General features: G+C 43.8%; 2 protein-coding genes across 5 annotated transcripts in view; one reads left to right on the top strand and one right to left on the bottom strand.

Moving 5' to 3' along the window:
* Positions 1–6,141, bottom strand: part of PAN3 (poly(A) specific ribonuclease subunit PAN3) — a 157,124-nt gene extending 150,983 nt beyond the window's left edge. For 3 of the 4 annotated variants that reach the window (XM_008021813.3, XM_008021814.3, XM_008021815.3), the window contains exon 1: positions 5,368–6,141. In XM_008021813.3, the coding sequence (XP_008020004.3) occupies positions 5,368–5,797 (430 nt within the window). In that variant the 5' untranslated portion in view covers positions 5,798–6,141. The remainder of the gene's footprint in view (positions 1–5,367) is intronic. The other variant, XM_073013094.1, reaches the window with a different exon arrangement.
* A 50-nt stretch (positions 6,142–6,191) lies between these two features.
* The window catches only part of FLT3 (fms related receptor tyrosine kinase 3), a 130,491-nt gene continuing 112,467 nt past the window's right edge, over positions 6,192–24,215 (top strand). Inside the window, exon 1 of the mRNA XM_008021811.3 lies at positions 6,192–6,655. The gene's annotated coding sequence lies outside the window, so the exon portion shown is untranslated. The remainder of the gene's footprint in view (positions 6,656–24,215) is intronic.

Genomic DNA, 24,215 nt, shown 5'->3' with positions numbered 1-24,215 from the left:
TGGGATGTAAAGGCTAGTCTTGGCTTAAACAAAAACAGCTTTGCCACACACCACACGTTATATACTCCAAAGTTACCATTTGAACTTCAAGTTATCCATGGCACTGCCCTCCTCCATTTGGACAATCACAATCCAACAATCTGTAGCTACTTTACTGGTCTTCAATGTATGCCCTCAAAAATTTGGACAAGAAAGGAAATATAGAGGTTAACTTATACTAATATTTAATAATAGCAACAACTAAGACTGAAACCTCAATATGTGTATGCAATGCCATGCAATTCTCATAACATTCCCATTTTCAAGATGAGAAAAACTGAGGCTTAAAAGTTATAACTTCACTCAGTCACAAAGCTAGTCAAAGAGCCAGGATTCTGTCTGAAACATGTCTTATTCACTAGTAACCACATTAGTAGAACTGAAAAGTGTATTTTGGTAAATTAAAACTAGTGGGTTTCAAATAATGTACACAAAATACAAATATTGACATAATAAATATTTTACCTGCTAAAAACTGTGCACTTTGAAGATTAAAGCCATTTTGAAAATCTAGCCAGTTGAAAATATTAGAATTACATCATTAAATGTCAAGAATCGATAATGCAGTTGAATACAAATCAAATCACTCTTAAGCCTTAGAAAAATCCCAAGACTAACAGAAACACAAAATGTTAAGTAAGCTAGGCATGGTGTGGCACACCTGTAGTACTTGCTACTTAGGAGACTGAGATGCTAGGATCACTTGAGCCCAGGAGTTGCAGTCCAACCTAGACAACATAGCAAGAACCCCCAACCCCCTAATCCAAAAAAAAAAAAAAAACTAAACTAAATTACGGTTTCCTTTAAGGTTGAAACATCATTGCAACTAAGTGTATTAAGAAAAAGCCTTTGTGCTTCAGTTTTCCAATGGCTGCAAAATAAAAATAAAGTTTTCTCATGCACCCACCTCCAAGGTTTTAACACTATCTGAAACACCAACAAAACAAAAACAATTCTGCAAATGTGAAGTGCTAAAGTTAAGGTCAAAACCTCAAATGCCTGGATATAAAAGTCATCCAGTTAGGGAATGAGTCAAAATGGAGAGAATTATGCTCTATCAACAGCCCTAATTCCAACACAGGTAAGAGATGTCCTTAAAGGGAAACCAGAAATTTGTACTTCTATATTAAATCTTTTGCTTTTTTGTTGTCAAATAATTCAATCAAAACCCACAAACATGGAAATTAAAAACACTAAATTATGGTGTATATGGTGGCTCACAGGGTGGGCACATCGCTTTGAGCCCAGAAGTTTCAGACCGGCCTGGGCAACATGGGGAAACCTCATCTCTACCAAAAATACAAAATAATTAGAGGGGCTTGGTAGCCAGTGCCTGTGGTCCCCATCTCAAAAAAAAAAAAAAAAGTGCCGTTTATTTTAATTGCCTCATACACTTAATTAACAAATGAAGGCCAGATGTGGTAGCTCACACCTACAATCCCAGTGCTTTGAGAAGTCAAGGCAGGAGATTGCTAGAGCCCAGGAGTTCAAAACCAGCCTGGGCAACACAGCAAGACATCATCTCTTTAAAATAAAATAAACAAACAGATCAATACTCTCAAAACACACTGAATAAGAATACAGTAAAAGGTAGAAAGTAGTCTAAACAGTGAACAATAGGCCGGGCGCGGTGGCTTACGCGTGTAATCCCAGCACTTTGGGAGGCCGAGACAGGGGAATCACCTGAGGTCAGGAGTTCAAGACCGGCCTGGCCAAGATGGAGAAACCTCATCTCTAATAAAAATACAAAATTAGCCGGGCGTAGTGATGCATGCATGCCTGTAAACCCAGCTACTCAGGAGGCTGAAGTAGGAGAATCGCCTGAACCCGGGAGGTAGAGGTTGCGGTGAGCCGAGATCCTGCCATTGCACTCCAGTCTGGGCAACAAGAGTGAAACTGTCTCAAGAAAAAAGTGAACAATAAGTGCAAAAACTCAAAGAAGCCATACAATTACCAACATAACCTTTTTTCCTGATTCCTGAGCAACATTATTTCCCATTCCTTGGTATCTCTCAGTAATACCTAGGATGTGATTCCTTATGAAGAAATCGCCATCCACAAGGAATTACTGAGAGATACCAAGAAATTTTTCCTGATTCCTGAGCAACATTATTTCCCATTCCTTGGTATCTCTCAGTAATACCTAGGATGTGATTCCTTATGAAGAAATCGCCATCCATAAGGAATTACTGAGAGATACCAAGAAATTTTTCCTGATTCCTGAGCAACATTATTTCCCATTCCTTGGTATCTCTCAGTAATACCTAGGATGTGATTCCTTATGAAGAAATCGCCATCCATAAGGAATTACTGAGAGATACCAAGAAACCTATCACAGAAAAGAGGAGCCTTAGGCTTCAGCCAGTCAAGCTAAAGCAAACACCACAGAATCCAAATACATAAATCAACTATTTAATCAGACAACTTTTACTAACCAGTGACAAAGTATTAATTTTAAAATACCTTTTCAGCATTAACTGCCTGTCCTCTCAAGTTCTTATATCTCAATTATTTTCCTAAGGTGTCCCACCTTTGAGCCACTGCTAATATTTTTTCCTCCACCTTAAGGGTACTTACCTTCCCCTCCCATCTTCATCTGCTTACATCCAGTCCTCTTTCTTGTCTCAACTCTACTACCTACTGTGTGTTAATTAGAAAATCCTCCACCAGGCGCTGTGGCTGGCACATGTAATCCCAGCACTTTGGGAGGCCGAGGCAGGCGGATCACCTGAGGTCGGCAGTTTGAGACCAGCCTGACCAACTTGGAGAAAACCCGTTCTCTACTAAAAATACAAAATTAGCCAGGCGTGCTGGAGCATGCCTGTAATCCCGGTTACTAGGGAGGCTGAGGCAGGAGAATCTCTTGAACCCGGGAGGCGGAGGTTGCGGTGAGCCGAGATCACTAGATTGCACTCCACCCTCGGAAACAAGAGCGAAACTCGGTCTCAAAAAAAAAAAAAAAAGAAAAGAAAAATCCTAGAAAGATCATCAGAGCTGTCTGTCACGAATAAGATTAACAGATAGATACAACTTTAAAAGATGTTTTTAAAAAGAAAATCCTACAAAGATCACTTACGAAGTCTAACATCAGCATTTTAAAAAGTGCGTCTTTCTGGCCAGCACAGTGGCTCACACCTGTAATCCCAGCATTTTGGGAGGCTGAGGCAGGAGGATAACCTGAGGTCAGGAGTTTGAAACCTACCTGGCCAACATGGCAAAACCCTCCCCCCCACAAAAAAAAAAAATACAAAAATAAGCCGGTCGTGGTGGTGCATGCCTGTAATCCCAGCTACTTGGGAGGCTGAAGCAGGAGAATTGCTTGAACCTGGGAAGTGGAGGTTTCTGTGAGCTGAGATCGCACCACTGCACTTCAGCCTGGGCGACAGAGCAAGCCTCCATCTAAACAAAAAAAAAAAAGTGCCTCTTTCTGTCAGTAAGAAAACTATTGTTCAGTGTCATAGGTTACTAATCAAACATTACTATTTAGTCACAACTCACACATCCAGCAAGTTTACCCTGAAAATGCAAAGTTGATGCTCAAAAGTGATAAAATTCCACCCATAAGTAACCATTTGTTTTACAAAACATCTGAATTTACAAAATAATTTTATTAGCATTATCAGCCTCAGCAAATATATCTTCATTAAAGTCAAGCCCATCACAACAAATGAAACACTTTTATAAAAGAAAGAGAAAGAAGAGAGAAAGGAGAAAAGGAAAAAAAAAAGAACTTGGCCCAGCATGGTGCCTGACTCCTGTAATCCCAGCACTTCGGGAGGCCCAGGCAGGAAGACCGCTTGAGCCCTGGAGTTCCAGACCAGCTTAGGCAACCTAAGAAGACCCCGTCTCAAAAAAAAAAAAAAGCAAGAAAGAGCAAGAAAGCAAAACCCTGGGGAAGATATTAAATAATCTTCATAGAGCAATTAAACGCTAAAACTTCCTATCAGATTCATTAACAGTGTTTAAGAAAAAGACAAAATGTTCTCATGTACAAATTGAACTGCCTATCGGATTATTTTAAGATGTAAAAGTTCTCCAGTAATTTCCAGGAAAGTAGGACTCCTATTTGGTTTAGAAACGCTCAATATACTAACAAAACAGGAACATCAGGCACCGGCTCTATTCTTAAAGGCAACATTTTCTAATAGATTACACTCACATTTGTGGTAATTGTAAACTCCACTAACAACTAACAAGATGCAAATCAATAGATAACAACACACTCTGGGAGGCTGAAGAGGGCAGATCACTTGAGGCTACCAGTTTGAGACTAGCCTGGCCAACACAGCGAGACCACTATCTCAACTAAAACTACAAAAAATTATCTGGGCGTGGTAGCGCGCGCCGATAGTCCCAGCTACTCCGTAGGCAGAAGCAACTGAATCGCTTGAACTCGGGAAGCGGAGGTTGCAGTGAACTGAGATCGCGCAACTGCACTCCAGCCTGAGCGACAGGGCGAGACTGTCTCCAAAAAAAAAAAAAAAAGCAACAACAACAAATGAAAAAGAAACATAAACAGCCTTAAGATGTCCCCACCCAAGAGCTCAATTGCACATAAACGGAGGCTGCACATGACATGCATTCAAGACACAATGCTAAGAGTTTGCTTGATACAAAGCTGTAAAAGACAGGATCCCAGCTGATACCACCCAGCAAACTTATTCTAGCTTTCAGGGAAACTCGGATGAAATGCGTCTTTGTGAAGTCCCTACTCTAAACTCTCGATTAAACCTGAGCACACTTTGAATGCGACAGTCCGCTCCCTCTTAATCCTTAGAAAGCATTTCCTGCCTGGAAAACCTTTCTCCTGCAAGCCTTCTACAAACTTTTTCCGTTCTTTCAACCTACTCCACGAAGCCTTAAGCCCGCCCCTCACCTCCCGCCCCCTACCCACACACACACACCCCTCCCACTAGGGAACCTCAACACTCTGCAGACGCCACTCCACAAGGGCACGCAAAACACATGTGCCTGCAAACCCAGCCCCTTTCCACACCCCCCGGAAACGACACCCCCTTTCTCACACTCCGCACGCCACAGCCCATCCCCCTTCCTCCCCGCCCCCACTCACATCACCCCAGTCCTCCCACCCACGTTCCCGGGAACCCAACCTCCCCTCGCTCCCCGGCCTGCCGAAGGCAGTGGGGAGGGGAAGCAGGAAGAAGGAAGCAGGGCTCAGGCCCGGCCTAGGCCTCTCAGACCGCCTTGGGAGGTGAGGGAGGGAGCCCGCGGGCCGGGCTCAGCTCCCGTCGGCAGCAGGGCCTCATCCGGACCCAGGCCTGCCCTCTGCTGCCGCGGCGCGGCCCGCCCTGCCTGGACCACACTCACTTGCCAACCGCGGTCCATCGAGTCCCCCGCTGCTGCCTCCTCCGCCGGCTGCGGCTCCTGTCCCCGGGTCCCCCAGGTCCGGCTTCTTGGGCCCGGGGGGCGGCCCAGCTCCCCCTCCCGGGACGGCTCCGGGCGGAAAGCCGGCCACGGGTGCACCAGCCAGAGCCAGGGGGACGCTGTTGCTATGGAGGCCGAGGCCCGGGGCAGCCCCGGCTGCTGGGTCCTCATGCAGGAACTGACACTCCTCCCCGTAGAAGCAAGTCTTATCCTTAGCGTAGTAGCGGCAGTACTTTAGCTTCACTCCTACCGCCGCCCCACCGGGGACACCCCCGACCCCCGGCGGGGCCACCACCGCCACCGCCGCCGCCAGCGAGGAGGAGGAAGGGGAGACGGCGGCCGAGGGGGGCGGGAGGCCGCCGCCACTGTTCATGGCAACGCCGCAGCCTCGTCTTCCGCCGCCGCCCGAGGAGCCGCCGCCGCCGCCGCCGCCGCCACCACCATAGACGGGGGAGGAAAGGAAGACGCTGCCGGTGCCGGATAAAAGCCTGGGCGGGTGGGTCTGTCCCGCTGCGGGAGCCGGAGCCGCCCGGGGAGAGGGGGGAGGGGAGAGGGGAGGGAGGAGGGGGTAGACGGAGGGAGGGTAGGGGGAGAGTTGGGATTCTCTCTCACTCACTCTCTCGTTCTCTTTTCTTAAAGGGGCCGCGCGGGACGACGGGGTGGGCGCGCGGGCCCAGACGGGGACTTCGAGGGCGCGGGCAGGGGAAGAGGGAGCGGCAGCGGCAAGCGGGTGGGGAGGGCGGAGGGGCCGGTTTATTTTTAAATTCTGCCTCCACTCGCTCTCTCGCGCTCTGGTTCCTCCGAGTTGTTTATTCCATTTTCCTCTTCCTGAGACGGCCGTCGCCGCTGCGCGTGCGCGCCGAGACGCGAGGGCTTGTGGGTAGCTGGAGCGCGAGGGGAAGCCTGGCCGGCGTCGGGCCCCCGGGGGCATCTGCGAGCTGGCGGCGGTTGGACCTGCGGCCCTCGATGGCGTTCCGGACGCGGAGCGGGCGCCAAAGTTCTCACGAGACCTGATACCTTCCTTATTCGTATATTATCTTACTTAAAAAGCCAGATGTTATTTTTTTTTTCATTGGAAAGAGAAAATTGACAACGTAAACGGTCGTTTGGAGGGGCTACCTGGGGACGCGGCCGAGCCCTGGCTCTACCTGAAGAATATTTTCTGTTTGCCACACTTCCTCTCCCCGTTTCCTTTCGTCGCCCCCTCTCCTCTTTTCCTTTCCCCTCGAAGGTAATGAGAACTACTGGACCGATCACGCTAACCTCTTGGCCCTTTGTCAAAATATAGAGCCAAAAAGGTTGATTTAGACAGACCCCCTGCTCAGTGCAGCACCTGTTATTCTCTGTATTTATATTACCAAGGGCCTTCAGTAAATTATGAAAAATAGGATGCCACCTGGGACGACACTGCTCAGGCAGCACCGGAAGACTTTCATAAATATACTAGGTTGCTTTTCTCCAATCAGCCTAACCTTGATTTGAAATTCATTTTTAAAAGATAGTTTTAACCTCAGCGATCTCTGATGTTTGCGCTAATTCCCTTTAAAAGGGTTTCAGAAATTTTAAAGAATTACTATGAAGGGAAAAGTAACATTCTAGTTTTTCTCTGTAAAAGAGGTTCACAAACGGCAGATCGCTGTTATGAAAAGGAGGGGTGGAAGTATTTAAGGAATTGTGGCAAACAGACAACAGAAGAATGGATGTAAGCAAAAGTACCACACTGAAAAAAAGGGGAAAGGTGGAGTCTAGATCACAAACTGGTAAGCTTGGTGATATTCTGTAGCCAAATTCGAAGATAATAACATTGTATTATGGCTTTCTGTTTAAAAGCAGTTTCGCTTATTTGATTATTCAACAAATCTTTATTAACACCCATTACGTGTACCAGGAATTGTGGTACACGTAACTGTGGAGCTGGGGAAGCAACAGTGAACAACATGCCTTACGTGAGTTCAGGTGGCTTATCTTCCGGTTGGGGAGGCATCAAGTACACACGTCCGTTGTAAACCAATGTTTTAAGTGCTAACCTTATCACATTTGCTATTAGAGGATATTAAACATGTTAGACTTCTTGGAGAAAGTTGATATTTTGATGTTCCAAGTTTGGGAACATCGTTGGATTCAGACAGATTTGGACTGAAACAGCTTAAAGTGGCTACGCTTCAATAGCTGTGTTCCTCTCAGTAAATTGCTTCATTTCTCTGTGCCTTATCTGTACACCTGGAATAAGAATAGTACCTACTTCATAAAGTATAAACTAATAATGTATATAAACTGTCCCATGCCCAATAAGAATCCTGTAGGTTGTAGCTATCACTAATAGTATTGGCCAGGTGCAGTGGCTCACGCCTGTAATCCCAGCACTTTGGGAGGCCAAGGCAGGTGGATCACCTGAGATCAGGAGTTCGAGACCAGCCTGGCCAACTTGGTGAAACATGGTCTATACTAAAAATACAAAAAAAATTAGCTGGGCATGGTGGCAGGCACCTGTGATCCCAGCTACTGGGGAGGCTGAGACAGAAGAATCGCTTGAACCCAGGAGGTGGAGGTTGCAGTGAGATTGCACCACTGCACTCCAGCCTGGGCCACAAAGCAAGACTGTATCTCAAAAAAAAAAAAAAGAACTTTTTCTTGAGGACAATTGGAAATTATTACAGGGTTTTTAAAAGTCAACATGGCAGGGCACAGTGGCTCACACCTGTAACCTCATTGCTTTGGAAGGAAGCCAAGGCAAGAGGATCACTTGAGACCTGGAGTTGAAGACCCTCTTAAGAAACCTAGCTCTACAAGACCCTGTCTCTACAAAGCAATTTAAAAATTAGCCAGGTGTAGAGGTACTTGCCTGTAGTCCTAGCTACTGGGAAGGCTGAAGCAGAGAGGATCTTTTGGGCTAAGGAGTTCCAGGATGCAGTGAGCTATGAAGGCACCATTTCATGCCAGCCTGCACAGCAGTGAGACCCTCTCAGTCAATAAATAAAAAATAACCTTATTTGCCACACATTTCGTATCTCCACACTTTTTTAGGAGACAACTACTTACTCCTATAGTAGGGCTGTCTTTTTAATCTGGGTTCGTTGTTGAGTATTCCTTTACTAAAAATAAATGTGTGGTCAACTCTAAGTCATTTTCATGTTAATGAAGATGACATCCAAAACTGCAAATAATTCATAAATTATACATAAAATACATATATTTGACCTCCAGCAGTATTTCCCCAGCAACAGAGACTACATTGCTAAAGGGTAATGTTAATTTCTATTAAATACTAATAATTGAGGCCAAGCGCAGTGGCTCACACCTGTAATCCTAGCACTTTGGGAGGCAGAAGTGGGTGGATCACTTGAGGTCAGGAGTTTGAGACCAGCCTGACCAACATGATGAAACCCTGTCTGTACCAAAAATACAGAAAATTAGCTGAGCGTAGTGGCAGGCACCTGTAATCCCAGCTTCTCAGGAGGCTGAGGCAGGAGAATTGCTTGAACCTGGGAGGTGGAGGTTGCAGTGAGCCAAGACTGCGCCATTGCACTCCAGCCTGGGCAACAGAGTGAGACTCCATCTCAAAAATAATAATAATAACAAGAGGAAAACTTCAGATTTTCTGAATGGTTAATTATTATATCAGTGATAACAGCCTGAGTCTTAAAAATTATCCCTTAGGGACAAGCATGTGGCTCACACTTACAATCGTAACACTTTAGGAGGCCAAGGCAGGAGAATCACTTGGCTCAGAAGTTGTGAGACCAGCCTAGGCAACATAGGGAAACACTGTCTCTACAGAAAAAAATTAGCTAGGCCTGGTGGCATTCTCCTGTGGTCACAGCTACTTGGGAGGCTTAGGTGGGAGGATTGCTTGGGCCAGGAGGTCGAGGCTGCAGTGACAGCCTAGGTGACAGCAACTCTGGTGTCACCTGGTGAAAAAAAGGTGACCCTGTATCAAAAAAAATTAAAATTATCCCTTAAGATAGAGTGGAACCTGCATGTGGATAAATGAGAGTTAACTGTTTTTGAGTCCTAGAAATGAAATTTGCTGCATATGTGTAAATGCTTTTCTTACATATTTGTAAAGTATGTTCCTTATGCACTAAGCTCTATTCTATAATTTTATGCAAAGTTACTAGCAACTGCTTAATTTAATCTTGTTGACAAATTTTGGGTGCACTAGAAGCAAAAACCTTCCTATTTGTGGCAGTGATAAATAACTGATACATGAAAGATTTTTTGGCCAGGCGCAGTGACCCACGCCTGTAATCCCAGCACTTTGAGAGTCCAGGGCAGGCAAATCACTTGGGCCAGGGTTCCAGACCAGCCAGGCCAACATGGTGAAACCCCATCTCTACTAAAAATACAAAAATTAGCCAGGCGTAGTGGTGCAAGTGCCTATAATCCCAGCTACTTGGGAGGCTGAGGCATGAGAATCACTTGAACCTGGGAGGCGGAGGTTGCAGTGAGCTAAGATCATGCTACTGCACTCCAGCCTGGGTGACAGAGCAAGACTCCATCTCAAAAAATAAAAATAAAAAAAATTAATAAAAGATTTTTTTTATTGTATCTGTGACCCTCTATAGAAGTCTTTCATCATTGTCATCATACATACTGATATATACTACATAGGTTTTTTAGTGTTCATGGCAGTAAAAGCATTTTGTTACCTTTCTGTACAAGTTTTCAAAGGATTTCAAGATGCCCATACTTATTATATTCTTGTGAAATACATTAAAGGCGAATACGATTTTGAAATTAATTGTATCTTGGAAATAGCCCTGACAATCAAGTGTATCATGGTATCATCCCATACAACTACCACCAGCCGTATAGAAAGAAGTACCTTTAACGTAGCAAAGCTCACTATTACCATGTCTGTTGGTTAAGCACCCCCTGCTCCGGAAATTATTTGTATGTGAAATATGCCTGTTATAATTTTAAATCAGATAATTCTGTGTTAATAATTGATTTTACTATTTCAAAGATTATGTGTTTATTTCAGTTCAGATTTTCTAATTTATACTCTGATGAAAGACTTTAAATCAGGAGACTTGCTGAAAAGTATATGTATTAAAGCAAGAATTTTTTTTCTTAATCTTTACAACTTTTCTGTAAAAAGCAAGAATCTTAATAAGATATACTATTAATAAAATGAAGCTCCCAAAATTAAAAAAAAAATTTGTCTTTTACAGTCTGTTAACCCTTTCACATGACCTATTACAGAGCAATAATATAAGTACTAAAATTTATTCTATTTTATTTTATTTTGAGACAGAGTCATAGTCTGTCATCCAGGCTGGACTGCAGTCGCATGATCATGGCTCACTGCAGCCTCAACCTCTCAGGCTCAAGTGATCGTCCCACCTTGACCTCTCAAGTAGCTGGGACTACGGGCATGTGCCACCAGTCCTGGCAAGTTTTTTATTTTTTGAAGAGACAGGGTCTCACTGTGTTGCCCAGGCTGGTCTTGAACTCAAGCAATCCTCCCACCTCAGCCTCCCAAAAGCTGGGATTACAGCTGTGAGCCATCGCAACTGGCCTTATTTTTTATTTATATTTATATTTATTTGAGAGACAGGGTCTTACTATGTTGTCCATGCTGGCCTCAAACTCCTGGGCTTAAAGGATCCTCCTGCCTCAGCCTCCCAAGTAGCTGAGACTACAGGTACTTAAATAGCCAGACTACAGTCTTAACTATTTTTATTATTAAAAAAGAGTTAATAATAACAGACAAGGACAAAATGAATCAAGAGCAAGGAGGAAAAGGGAATGTGCCATAAAGGAAAGGCTGAAATTAATAAAATGGAAAACATTAAAAATCTTAAACCAAACTTTCGTTGTTTTTAAATAGCAATAAAAATAGATACACTCCTGACAAGTCTAATAATGGTAAAAAGAAAGAAAAATACATGTCATTAGTACCTTCAGTACACTTACAGAAAATAACTGCCAGTCTAGCATTCAATATCTAATGAAAATATCCTTTAAAATGGAAGATGAGGCCAGGAGTGGTAGCTCATGCCTATCATCCCAGCACTTTGGGAGGCTGAGGTGGGACGATCACTTGAAGCCGGGAGTTTCAGGTCAGCCTGCACAGCAAAGTGTGACCCCATCTTTACAAAAAAATGAAGATAGGCCAGCCGTGGTCGCTCACACCTGTAATACTAGCACTTTGGGAGGCCAAGGTGGGTGGATCACCTGAGGTCAGGATTTCAAGACCAGCCTGGCCAACACAGTGAGACTACCATCTCAACTGCAAAAAATTATCTGGGCATGGTGGCACGCGCCTATAGTCCCAGCTACTCCTTAGGCTGAGGCGGGAGAATCACTTGAACTTGGGAGGTGGAGGTTGCAGTGAGCCGAGGTCACACCACTGCATTCCAGCCTGGGCAAGAGAGGGAGGTTCTGTCTAAAAAAAGAAAAATTAGCTGTGCGTGGTGATGTTCTCTTGTAGTCCCAGCTACTGGAGGGGCTGAAGCAGGAAGATCACTTGAACTCAGGAGTTTGGGGCTATAGTGAACTATGATTATGCCATTGCACTTTAGTGGGGGCGACAGAGCGAGACCCTGTCTCTAAAATAAAGTGATTAATAATAAAAAATAAAATGGAAGGCCAGGCACAGTGGCTCATGCCTGTAATCCCAGCACTTCAGGAGGCTAAGGCGGGTGGATCACTTGAGGCGAGGAGTTCAAGACCAGCCTGGACAACATGGTGAAACCCCATCTCTACTAAAAACACACAGAAAAATTAGCCGGGCATGGTGGCATATACCTGTAATCCCAGCTACCGGGAGGCTGACGTGGGAGAATCACTTGAACCCGGCGGGGCAGTGGTTGCAGTGAGCCGAGATCACGCCACTCTACTCCAGCCTGGGCAACAGAGTGAGACTCCGTCGCCGCAAAAAATAAAAATAAAAATAAAATGGAAGATGAAATAAAGACTTTCAGACAAAATGAGAGAATTTGTCACTAGCAGATGTACACTATTCCAGATGGAAGGAATTAAGAGCAATTGAGTGAAATATGTGGGTAAGACTAAATTAATATTGACTATAAGACAACAGTGTCTTGTGGAGTTTTAAATAGATGTAGAATTAAAGCACACAAAAACGTCAACATGTAAAGCATCAGATATAAATGAAGGACTGCAAAGTCTTTGCATTTTAAAAAAAGCAATAAAAATGGTAATTTATTTATCTTAAAGTAAATCAGAGATACATGTTATAATTTCCAGGGCTACTAAAATAATAGCAAAGTAAAATAATAAATAACAACCTAATAGAAGGGAATGGAATAATGAAGTACTTAATCGAAAATAAGAAAGGACAGAAAACAGAACAGGCAGAACAAATAGAAAACAATTAGATTTAAGTCTGAATACACTAAATGTAAACAATCAAGCTTCTATTAAAAGGCAAAGACTTTCGGGTTGAAGTAATAGAATAAGAAAACTGTATTAGGGAGGGTTCAATCGGAGAAGCACAACCACTATGAAAAACAAAGAATGAGGGGTTTATTGCAGGATTAGATTTGACACCGTAATAGTAACTGGTGGAGGAGTCTATGCTGTGTTATTGTCAGCATCTGGTGCAGAGCTGAAGCTGCTCTGGGTCAGCCTAACCAGTAGTGTGGAAGGAGTACTGGATGTGAACAAGAATATGGGCAAAGGGGAATCTACAAGGACACCTGGAATTCCTGAGAACAAACTAGAACACATGTCTATTTCTCACTGACATCAGCAGCTGCCATGGCATTGCACATACTCTTGGCCCATGAATTATAAAAGCTGAAGGAAGGATCCTCAGTCCTGCTGCCTCCTCACACCACTATCAGATCAGTGACAACCTGTGCAAGTTGCGATAGTGCCTGGTACTCTGCACTGGCTGCTGCTTCACTTCCGCCTTCCAAACTGCATACAAAGTCTTCTTGTCTTCAGCACTGATGAAGAACTGTACTAGGAAAGAAATTCTGGTAAATACAGTTATAGTTTAGCTAATTTCACATAGTACAAAGCCACCACAGTCTACAACTTGGCATCTATACAACACTTTTTCTGTAAACATTCTTAGCTGACAATAACAAAGTCATGTTTCTAACTAAGATGATCAGTTTCCTTCATAAACAACACTTGCAGGACAGGAGGATATAAAGTCACTCCTAACTAAATCACCCTATAATGATATCCTGTAATTTAAATCCTATGAGGTTTATTACCGTTAGCACAAAGTATATTCGATGGTAGAGGAGTGGGGAGAGAGAGAAAAAAGATGTTTAATATACAAAAACATACTCAAAAGAAGAAATAACTATTCCAACCCTCATTTCTGCCCCTTACTCACATGGTCAAGGCTGTTTATTACAACAGGTCCTTGAAAAATGTTTAGTTATAACATTAATGATAAAATTCTCTTTCCAGCTTGTGCCACTGTTGGTGTGGAGTGTGCATGTTCTCCCCATGTTTATGTGGGTTTCCTCCAGGTACTCCAGTTTCCTCCCACATCCCAAAGCTGTGTACAGGAGGAAAATAGTTGCATCTACATTTTCCCAGTCTGAGTGAATACAGATGTCATGTGAGTGTGCCCTATCATAGAATGGCCACCTGTCTAGGTGATTCCTGCCTTGACCCCTGAGCTATTGGGATGGGCCTTCAGCCACCCATGACCCTGAGCTAGAGTATTTGTGCAAATAATTATCCTACTTATTTGTATTAATAATTCTTAAATGTATGTATAGCCATCATTTTTTTTCAATATTTAATATTAGAAGTGCTTTGGTCTTTATTTAGAACTTTGGTGATGTTTTCATGACCATAAATATGGTCTAGTTAAGTGACTTAACTCTTGTTTATATCAGCCTCTGGTAAAATTGTTTTCTTCGTACATCATTTCACTGAAAGGAGTAGTTTCCGAGAACCTGTTGATAACCTTAAGTTAGGACTTACTGTACTTCCTTCTTCTACTACCTATGCCATGTTTCCTTTGCCTTCAGCAGGCATCCTTTCATGATTTGCCTTCAGCAGGCACCCAGGCTTTCGTGATTCCTATCTGGTGAGGTGACCCACACCTTCATTTTTGAAGGGTCTGGACTGTAGAGGATAGTTATAGTTTGACTTTAATCACTGGGCAAGGGAGTACTATGAGATGCCCCAGGGGACCTCATGCATTCCAAACGTACTGCTTACCTAATTGTGTAGTAGTGATCTGATTTCTTCTTTTTTGAGACAGAGTCTCAGCCTGTCACCCAGGCTGGAGTGAAGTTGCACAAATCATGGCTTACTACAGCCTTGACCTCCTGGGCCCAAGTGATCTTCCTGCCTCAGCCCTCAGCCTCCCAAATATCTGGGACTACAGGTGTGCACCACCTCACCTGGCTGATTTTTTTTTTTTTTTTTTTTTTTTTTTTTAGAGACAGGGTCACACTATGTTGTCCAGACTGTCCAGTTTCTTCTTCATAGGATTAGTCACCCCAGCTACTATAATAATTTCCTTCTTTGATTTACTGTTACAGAAAGCTAAATATGGCTAAGTGCAGTTTCAACTCCTAATTCAGTGGCTTAATTAACATATGCCCCCTTTACCAGTGGAAGCAAGGTAATGAATACCTTTAAACCTAATTAGATTAGGGAACTAATTCCAGAGAATCCAGAAATAATACAGACAATCCATCTATAAGGTTCTGTTCCACTTCTGGCTATCCACTGCTGAATAACAACCCACCTCGAAACACAGTGGCTGAAAACAATCATTTATTTCTCCTTATAGATTATTTATTTCTGCTTACAAGTCTTCAATTTTGGTAGTATTTGGCAGCAATGGCTTATATGCAGTGTCACCCAGCGCAGCCTGTCTGGGAACTAAGAATCCACTTTCTTTTCTTCCTTCTTTTTTTTTTTTTTTTCTTTTGCCACACGTCACCTGAATGGGAAGCCACCTTCAAGATATCTCAGGCATATGGCTGGCAAGTTGGTGCTAGCTGTCATATGGTAGATCACCCAGGGCTGTGGGCCAAGGCCTCAATTCTGCTCCACCTGGTCTTCAATATGGACTGTTTGTGCTCCCTCACAGCATTGTGGCTGGTTTCCAAGAGTGTCTGAAGAGAATCAGGCAGAAACTGCATGGCCTTTTCTAACTGAGCCTGAGAAGTTACACAGTGTCAGTTCCACTATAGCCTATTCATGGAAGCAGGCACCTACCTACCCAGACTCAAGGAGTAAAGAATTTAACTCTTTTGATGAAGACGTGATTTCTAGAAGAGCATGTGGGATGGGGAGATACTGTCGAAGACATCTTTGAAAAATAAAATCTACCACAATATGCTACCTGAAAAATAAGAAATCAAGAAAACAAAGAGTAAAAAGCTGGTAAAAATGAAGAATATGAGCACTAACAGCAAGCAATACTCCTAGAGATAAAGAGGGACTTCTTTCTTTCTTTCTTTTTTTTTTTTTTTTTTTGAGACGGAGTCTTGCTCTGTTGCCAGGCTGGAATGCAGTGGCACGATCTCATCTCACTGCAACCTCTGCCTCCCGGGTTTAAGTGATTCTTGTGCCTCAGCCTCCCATGTAGCTAGGATTACAGGTGTGCGCCACCACACCCAGCTAATTTTTGTATTTTTAGTAGAGATGGGGTTTCACCACGTTGGCCAGGGTAGTCTCCATCTCTTGACCTCGTGATCTGCCCACCTCGGCCTCCCAAATTGCCGGGCCTGTGAGCCACTGTGCCCAGCCAAGAGGGACATTTTATATTAATAAGTTAAATTCACTAATATGATTTTAACAGTTCCAGGCCAGGCATGGTGGCTCACGCCTGTAATCCCAGCACTTTAGGAGGCCAAGGCAGAAGGATTGCTTGAGCCCAGGAGTTGGAGACCAACCAGGACAACATGGCAAAACCCTGCCTACAAAAAATACAAATATTAGCCAGGCATGGTGGTGTGCACCTGTAGTCCTAGCTCAGGAGGCTGAGGTGGGCTGATTGATTGAGTCCAGGAAGTTGAAGTTGCAGTGAGCCATGATTGTGCCATTGTATTCCAGCCTGGGCAACAGAATGAGACCTGGTCTCAGGAAAAAAATAATAATAATAATATTTACTTAGTTATTTTGAGACAGGATTTTATCCAGTTGCCCCGGCTGCAGTACAGTAGCAAGATAATAACTCACTGCAGCCTCCATCTCTCAGGCTCAAATGATCCTCCCACCTCAACCTCCCAAGTAGCTGAGACTATAGGCACACGCTACCACACCCAACTAATTTTTTTTTTTCAGTACAGAGGAGATCTCGCTGTGTTGCTCAGGTGTGAGTGGCATCACCCAGACAAGAATTTAATCTTTTTCTTTCTCTTTTTTTTTTTTTTTGTGACAGAGTCTTGCTCTGTCACCCAGGCTGAAGTGCAGTGGCATGATCTCGGCTCACTGCAGCCTCGGCCTCCCAGGTTCCAGCGATTCTCCTGCCTCAGCCTCCTAGGTGGCTGGGATTACAGGCGCCCTCTACCACACCCGGCTAATTTTTGTATTTTTAGTAGAGATGGGATTTCACCATGTTGACCAGGCTGGTCTCGAACTCCTGACCTCAGGTGATCTGCCCGCCTCCACCTCCCAAAGTGCTGGGATTACAGGCGTGAGCCACCGTGCCTGGCCTTTTTTTTATTTTTCTTTTCTTTCTTTCTTAGTGGTGGGGTGTGTGTGTGTGTGTGTGTGTGTGTGAGAGACAGAGTCTCACTCTGTCACCCTGGCTGGAGTGCAGTTGTGCAATCAAGAATTTAATCTTTAAAGCCACTTCTAAAATAGTGAAGAGTGGGAGTGGGTTATGAACAACACATAAAACCAGACAGCATGTAAAGAACTCCTACCAATCAATAAGAAAATAATAAGTACCCCAATACAAAATTAGTAAGAGATTTGAAAAGGCATTTCTCAAAAGATGGTATGAAAGGGATGGGTATGGTGGCTCATGCCTGCAATACAGAACTTTGGGAAGCTGAGGCAGGAGGATCCCTTGAGACTAGACCAGGCAACATTGTGAGACCCTATCTCTACAAAATATTAAAAAATTAGCTGGATATGGTGGCGTGCACCTGTAGTCTCAGCTACCCTGAAGGCTGAAGTGGGAGGATCCCTGCAGTCCCGGAAGTCAAGGCTGCAGTGAGCCATGATTGTGCCACTGCACTCCAGCCTGGGCAATAGAGAGACCCTATCTCAAAAAAAAAAAAATACACAAATAGCCTATAAGCATATGAAAAGGTATTCAATATCATTAATAAGGGAATGAAAATTAAAATAAAAATGAATATTATCATTGGGACTCAGAAACCAATACCTCAAGATCTCTCTGACATTCTCCACCCTCCACCCTCCCCCAGACTTTCCCAAATAAGAAAGAAATTTTCTGAAGTTCCTTTATCTGCCTAAGTTCCAGACTCACCAAGAAGAACAATTGTTTTTTTCTTTCCCTCCCTGTAAGGCCAAGAATGTAACTACACCACCTGAACAGACCCTTTCACAAGATCATGTACAGATTAATCTCTGTTTCCTGATCCATTCACTCTACCTAGTAATCCCCTCGACACAATTCCTCTTCTCATTCCCCATAACCTGTTTTGCCAGGATTACGTATAAGCTTCTGAACTCCTTTTGGGGTGGGTAATCACTCTGTGATTCTCCCCATGTATACATTATATAAATTTGCATGCCCTTCTCCAATCTGCCTTTTACGTTTTTTTTTTTTTTTTTTGGAGAGTCTAGCTCTGCTGCCCAGGCTGCAGTGCAGTGGCGCCATCTTGGCACACTGCAACCTCTGCCTCCTGAGTTCAAGCGATTATCCTGGCTTAGCCTACGGAGTAGCTGGGATTACAAGCATGAGCCACCACGTCCAGCTAATTTTGCATTTTTAGTAGAGATGGGATTTCTCCATGTTGGTCAAGCTGGTCTTGAACCCCCGTCCTCAGGTGATCCGGCCACCTTGGGCTTCCAAAGTGCTGGAATTTCAGGCGAGAGCCGCCGCGCTCGGCCTAGCATCCACTTTTAAGTGAGAACGTGAGGTACTGGGTTTTCTGTTCCTGCATTAATTCGCTCAGGGTAGTGGCCTCCAGCCACATCCAGGTTGCCGCAAAGGACATGAGTTTGTCTTGTTTGTTGGTTGGTTGGTTGGTTTTTGAGACGGGGTCTCAGTAACCCAGGTTGGAGTGCAGTGGTGCGATCTCGGCTCACTGCAACCTCTGCCGCCCCAGTTCAAGCAGTTCTCTGCGCAGCCTCCAGAGTAGCTGGTACTACAGGCGCCTGCCACCATGCCCAGCTAATTTTTGTATTTTTAGTTAGGGATGGGATTTCACCATCTTAGCTAGGCTAGTCTTGAATTACTGACCTCGTGATCCACCTGCCTGGGCTTCCCAAAGTGCTGGGATTACAGGCGTGAGCCACCGCGCCTAGCCGATTTTTTGTATTTTATTGGAAACGGGGTTTCACCGTGTTGCCCAGACTGGTCTCAAACTCCTGAGCTCAGGCAATCCGCACGCCTCGGCCTCCCAAAGTGCTGGGATTACAAGCGTGAGCCACCATGCCCGGCCAACTTTGTTGTTGGTGGTTGTTTTTTTTTTTTTATGACTGCCTTAACCTTTTTTTTTTTTTTTTTTTTTTTTTTTTGAGACGGAGTCTCAGAGTCTCGCTCTGTCGCCTAGGCTGGAGTGAAGTGCACGATCTTGGCTCACTGCAAGCTCCACCTCCCAGGTTGACGCCATTCTCCTGCCTCAGCTGGGACTACAGGCGCCCGCCCCAACGCCCAGCTAATTTTTTTATTTTATTTTATTTTTATATTTTTAGTAGAGACGGGGTTTCACCATTTTAGCCAGGATGGTCTCGATCTCCTGACCTCGTAATCCGCCCTTCTCTGCCTTCCAGAGTGCTGGGATTACAGGCGTGAGCCACCGCGTCTGGCCTTAGCACTACTCTTTTTTTTCTTTTTTTTTGTATTATTTATTTATTTTTTCAACTTTTATTCCAGGGATACATGTGCAGGTTTGTTACACAGGTAAACATGTGCCCTGCTGGTTTGCTGCATAGATCAACCCATCACGTGAGTATTAAGCCCAGCATCCATTAGCTATTCTTCCTGATGCTTTCCCTCCCCCAGCCCCCACCCCACAGGCCCCAGCCTATGTTGTTCCCTTCTCTGCATCCATGTGTTCCCATCATTCAGCTCCCACTTATAAACGAGAATATGTGGTGTTTGGTTTTCTGTTCCTGCGTTAGTTTGCTGAGAATAATGGCTTCCAGGTCCATCCATGTTCCTGCACAGGACATGATCTCGTTCTTTTTTATGGCTGCATGGTATTCCATGGTGTATATGTACCACATTTTCTTTCTTTTTCTTTTTTTTTTTTTTTTTTTTTTTTTTTTGAGATAGAGTCTCCTCTGTTGCCCAGGCTGGAGTGCAGTGGCACAATCTTGGCTCACTGCAACCTCTGCCTCCTAGGTTCAAGTGATTCTTGTGCCTCAGCCTCCCGAGTAGCTGGGATTATAGGCACTCACACCACCATGCCCGGTTAATTTTTGTATTTTTAGTAGAGATGGGGTTTCACCATGTTAGCCAGGATGGTCTCCATCTCCTGACCTCGTGATCTGCCTGCCTCAGCCTCCCAAAGTGCTGAGATTACAGGCGTGAGCCACTGCGCTCAGCCTATGTACCGCATTTCCTTTATCCAGTCTACTATTCATGGGCATTAGGTTGATTCCACGTCTTTGCTATTGTCAATAGTGTTGCAATGAACATAAACATGCATGTATCTTTACAATGCCTTAACCTTTTTTTTTTTTTTTTTTGAAATGGAATTTCGCTCTTGTCACCTAGGCTGGAGTGCAGTGGCGCAATCTCAGCTCACTGCAACCTCCACCTCCCAGGTTCTAGTGATTCTCCTGCCTCAGCCTCCCAAGTAGCTGGGATTACAGGCAGCTGTCACCATGCCCAGCTCATTTTTGTATTTTTGGTAGAGACGGGGTTTCACCATGTTGGCCAGCTGGTCTCAAACTCCTGACCTCAGGTGATCCACCCACCTCAGCCTCCCAAGGTACTGAGATTACAGGCATGAGGCACCCGGTCCCTACCTTAACCTTTTTTTTTTTTTTTTTTTTTTTTTGAGACAGAGTCTTGCTTTGTCGCCAGGCTGGAATGCAGTGGCGCGATCTCGGCCCACTGCAACCTCCGCCTCCTGAGTTCAATCGATTCTCCTGCCTCAGCTTCCTGAGTAGCTGGACTATAGGCACACATCACCACGCCTAGCTAATTTTTGTGTGTGTGTATTTTTAGTAGAGATGGGGTTTCAGCATGCTTACCAGAATGGTCTCGATCTCCTGACCTCATGATCCGCCTGCCTCAGCCTCCCAAAGTGCTGGGATCACAGGGATGAGCTGCCATGCCCAGCCTGTCTTAACCATTTTTAAGTGTACAGTTCAGTAGTGTTAAGTGTTAAGTATATTCACTTCATTGTGCAACCAATCTCCACAACTCTTTTCATCTTGCAAAACTGAAACTAAAATACTAGCCATTGGGGTCTCCAGAGCAGGCCTTAAATCATCACTTTGAGATTTCCCCAGGACTAACTAACAAGAGTTTATGATGGGAGTGAAATAACAGTTCTCCCTCAAAGAGGGAATGAAAAAGGGATCTAGCTGTGGGTAGTTAACACTGCTGTTTCGGGAGTTTTAACGCTGTGACTAGAGGTAGATATACCGTGAAGCTAATGAAGTTTGGCTTGCATAGGATCCTGTTAAGGCCCTGGGAGGGGCCCTAGTAATGTGCTGTCATGGTTATACATATTTGTAAGATGTTCAAATGTAACGTATTTTAACTGCAATTGGTTACAACTATCCACTTGGACTTCCCCTCTTGTTGGGTGATGTTGGGATGTTGAGTTGGGGATATATTTATTTAGTTTGGGTTCCGTGAGATATTTTTATGGAACTCGCAGTCAATTCTGTGTATAATTCAGTCACTGATAGTCATCCAGGTTGTAGAAATGGCTCCTAAGTGCACTCCTACCTCCCAATGCCAGCTGGCCATGAACCATGACACCAAAATCCAAGGCCAGAACTTGTATTGGAATGTGAACCTACAGTATTGGTTAGTGGAGGGGAAATAAGATTTGAAATATGCAAAGCTAGAACTTAATCTGTAGAAAATTCTTCCAGTCATCGAACTTGTGAAATTGTAATCTGAAAGCTTAGGTTCTCATCAATACCTAGTCAAATTGAAGTCCTCTCTATAAGGAATGTGTTCAGCAGTGTACTATGTACAAGTATAAACACATTCATTTTTTTAAATACGAATGACACAAAATAGAATTAATCCAAATTTCTGTGTTTGCAGGGCTAAGTCTGTAGCATTATTATAAACATCAAGTGTGCTTTTATGTGAAGTCATATGTTTTATGCATCCATGATTGGCCTGTATCCTAGCATATCTAACACATCTTGTCCTGACAGTCGGGTGGTTCCAGACAAGATAGCATACAAATTGGCACCGAAGCAGTAAAATCTTACCACTCATATATGAGAGAAATTTGATCGAGATTTTCTCAAATTTGACAATAGTTCTAAAACTTTACATGGCATAACCAATCGAGTTGAAATGTAAAAATTTTAAACAATTAATCATAAAAAATGAAGTTTGTGGGAACAGATTGTGAGGACAGATACATAAAAAAGAAAAAATATATATAAATGAAGTTTGATTGGCCATGGGCTTTATAAAAGATTGAATTATCTTTCTAGTCTCTCTGTAGAATGCTTTTCCAAAAGCATTGTCACGACAAGAGATAATCAAAAAAGGTGGGGAAAAAAATTGTGTAGCGAGCTGCAATGGCTCATGCCTATAATCCTAGTACTTCAGGAGGCTGAGGCAGGCGGATTGCTGGAGCCCGGGAATTGGAGACCAGCCTGGGAAACATGGTGAAACCCCATTTCCGCTAAAAATACAAAAATTAGTCAGGCATGGTGGTGCACACCTGTAGTCCCAGCTACTCCAGAGGCTGAGGTGGGAGGATTGCTTGAGCCCGGGAAACAGAGGCTGCAGTGAGCCAAGAGTGCGCCACTGCTCTCCAGCCTGGGTGACAGAGCGAGACCCTGTCTCAAAGAAAAAAAAAAAAGAAAGAAAAAAGTTGTGTCATGTGGTTAATTAATGAATAACTAATTCATTAATTAAAATAATTTAATAAAAATTAAGTTGTCTTGATTTTTTGAAATCTGTGATATTTGTCAGCTTTTGAAAATCTGTAATTTGTTGTGATTCAATTCTAAATAAATATTTGCTTTTGCGCCTAATTTTACACTTCGAATTTTGTATTCTTTTTCCTTAAGAAGTTTCCCAAAATTGTATGATTCAGGTATCCCCAAAACCTGGATCCTTCCTTTGGCTCTGACAGCAAGGGAAAAAAAAAATACTCTAGGACCTTTAGATGAGAATTCACTTAGAAAGTCGATATAGATATACATAATAGGGTGGATCAATGAACAGAGTCATTTAATTTCCCAATGAAAAGGGAAGCCTGCTGGCTGCTGCAGCCCAATACTCAGTAGCCTACTTTCTTGCAGAATATACACTTTCACTTGGATATTGTGTTTTCTGGGCTCTTCTATCCTCCTTCTGAACTATTTTCCTAGATAATCTCACCTCTTCCCAGATTTCAGTCTCATGGGTTAAATACTATCCATCTCATAGGCTGGTGACACCCAAATTTCTATCGCCACCTCAGACATCTCTTCTAACCTCCAGACTTGTATGTCAAACTGCTTACCTGACGTTATTGTTTGAATTTTCAACCTTAGCTTGTCAAAATTGCACTATTTCTCCAAGCTTCTTTCTCTGCCAGTCATTCCCATCTTAATAAAGGGCATTTCCGGCCTGTCGCAGTGGCTTGCGCTTGTAATCCCAGCACTTTGGGAAGCCGAGGCGGACAGATCACAAGGTCAGGAGATCGAGACCATCCTGGCTAACACAGTGAAACCCTGTCTCTACTAAAAATACAAAAAATTAGCTGGGCGTGGTGGTGGGCGCCTGTAGTCCCAGCTACTCGAGAGACTGAGGCAGGAGAATGTCATGAACCCGGGAGGTGGAGCTTGCAATGAGCAGAGATCGCACCACTGCACTCCAGCCTGGGCGACAGAGTGAGACTCTATCTCAAAAATAAATAAATAAAATAAAGGGCATTTCCAAACACCCAGTTTGTCTTAAGGCAGACACCTGAGAGTCCAGTACTTTGGGAGGCCAAGGCAGGTGGATTGCTTGAACCCAGGAGTTCAATGCTAGCCTGGACAACACGGTGAAACCCCATCTCTAATAAAAGAAAAAATTAGCCAGGCATGGTGGCATGAGCCAGCTACTTGGGAGGTGGAAGTGGGAGAATCACCTGCCTGGGAAGTCGAGGCTGCAGTGAGACATGATTGCGCCACTGCACTCTAGCCTGGGCCAGAGAGTGAGACCCTGTCTCAAAATAAAATAAATAAATAATAAGAAAAAGAAAAGAAACCTGAGAGTCATCCTGAACAGCTTCTCCCTAACTCCCTTCAGCCTTCAACATCCACCCATTGTCTTATCTTCCCCTCCACTGCCCAGAACCTTGTTTAAATCATCATCAGCCTCCTACTTTATCTTGTATAATCTATTCTCTACAGAGCAGTCAATCAGCATTTTACAAGGTAAACTGGATGACCACACCCTTGCCATCCCCAATGACAACCTTCATTTCCCATTGAATTCAATATGAATCCAAACTCCTTAGCATGGCCTTCAGAGACCTGTGTGATATGGTATATCTCTCCAGCTC

Source organism: Chlorocebus sabaeus, chromosome 3, assembly GCF_047675955.1.
Source record: "Chlorocebus sabaeus isolate Y175 chromosome 3, mChlSab1.0.hap1, whole genome shotgun sequence".
Classification (NCBI taxonomy): domain Eukaryota; kingdom Metazoa; phylum Chordata; class Mammalia; order Primates; family Cercopithecidae; genus Chlorocebus; species Chlorocebus sabaeus.
The sequence above is the reverse complement of the archived record's forward strand: the minus strand, read 5'-3'. Positions and strand labels throughout refer to the sequence as shown.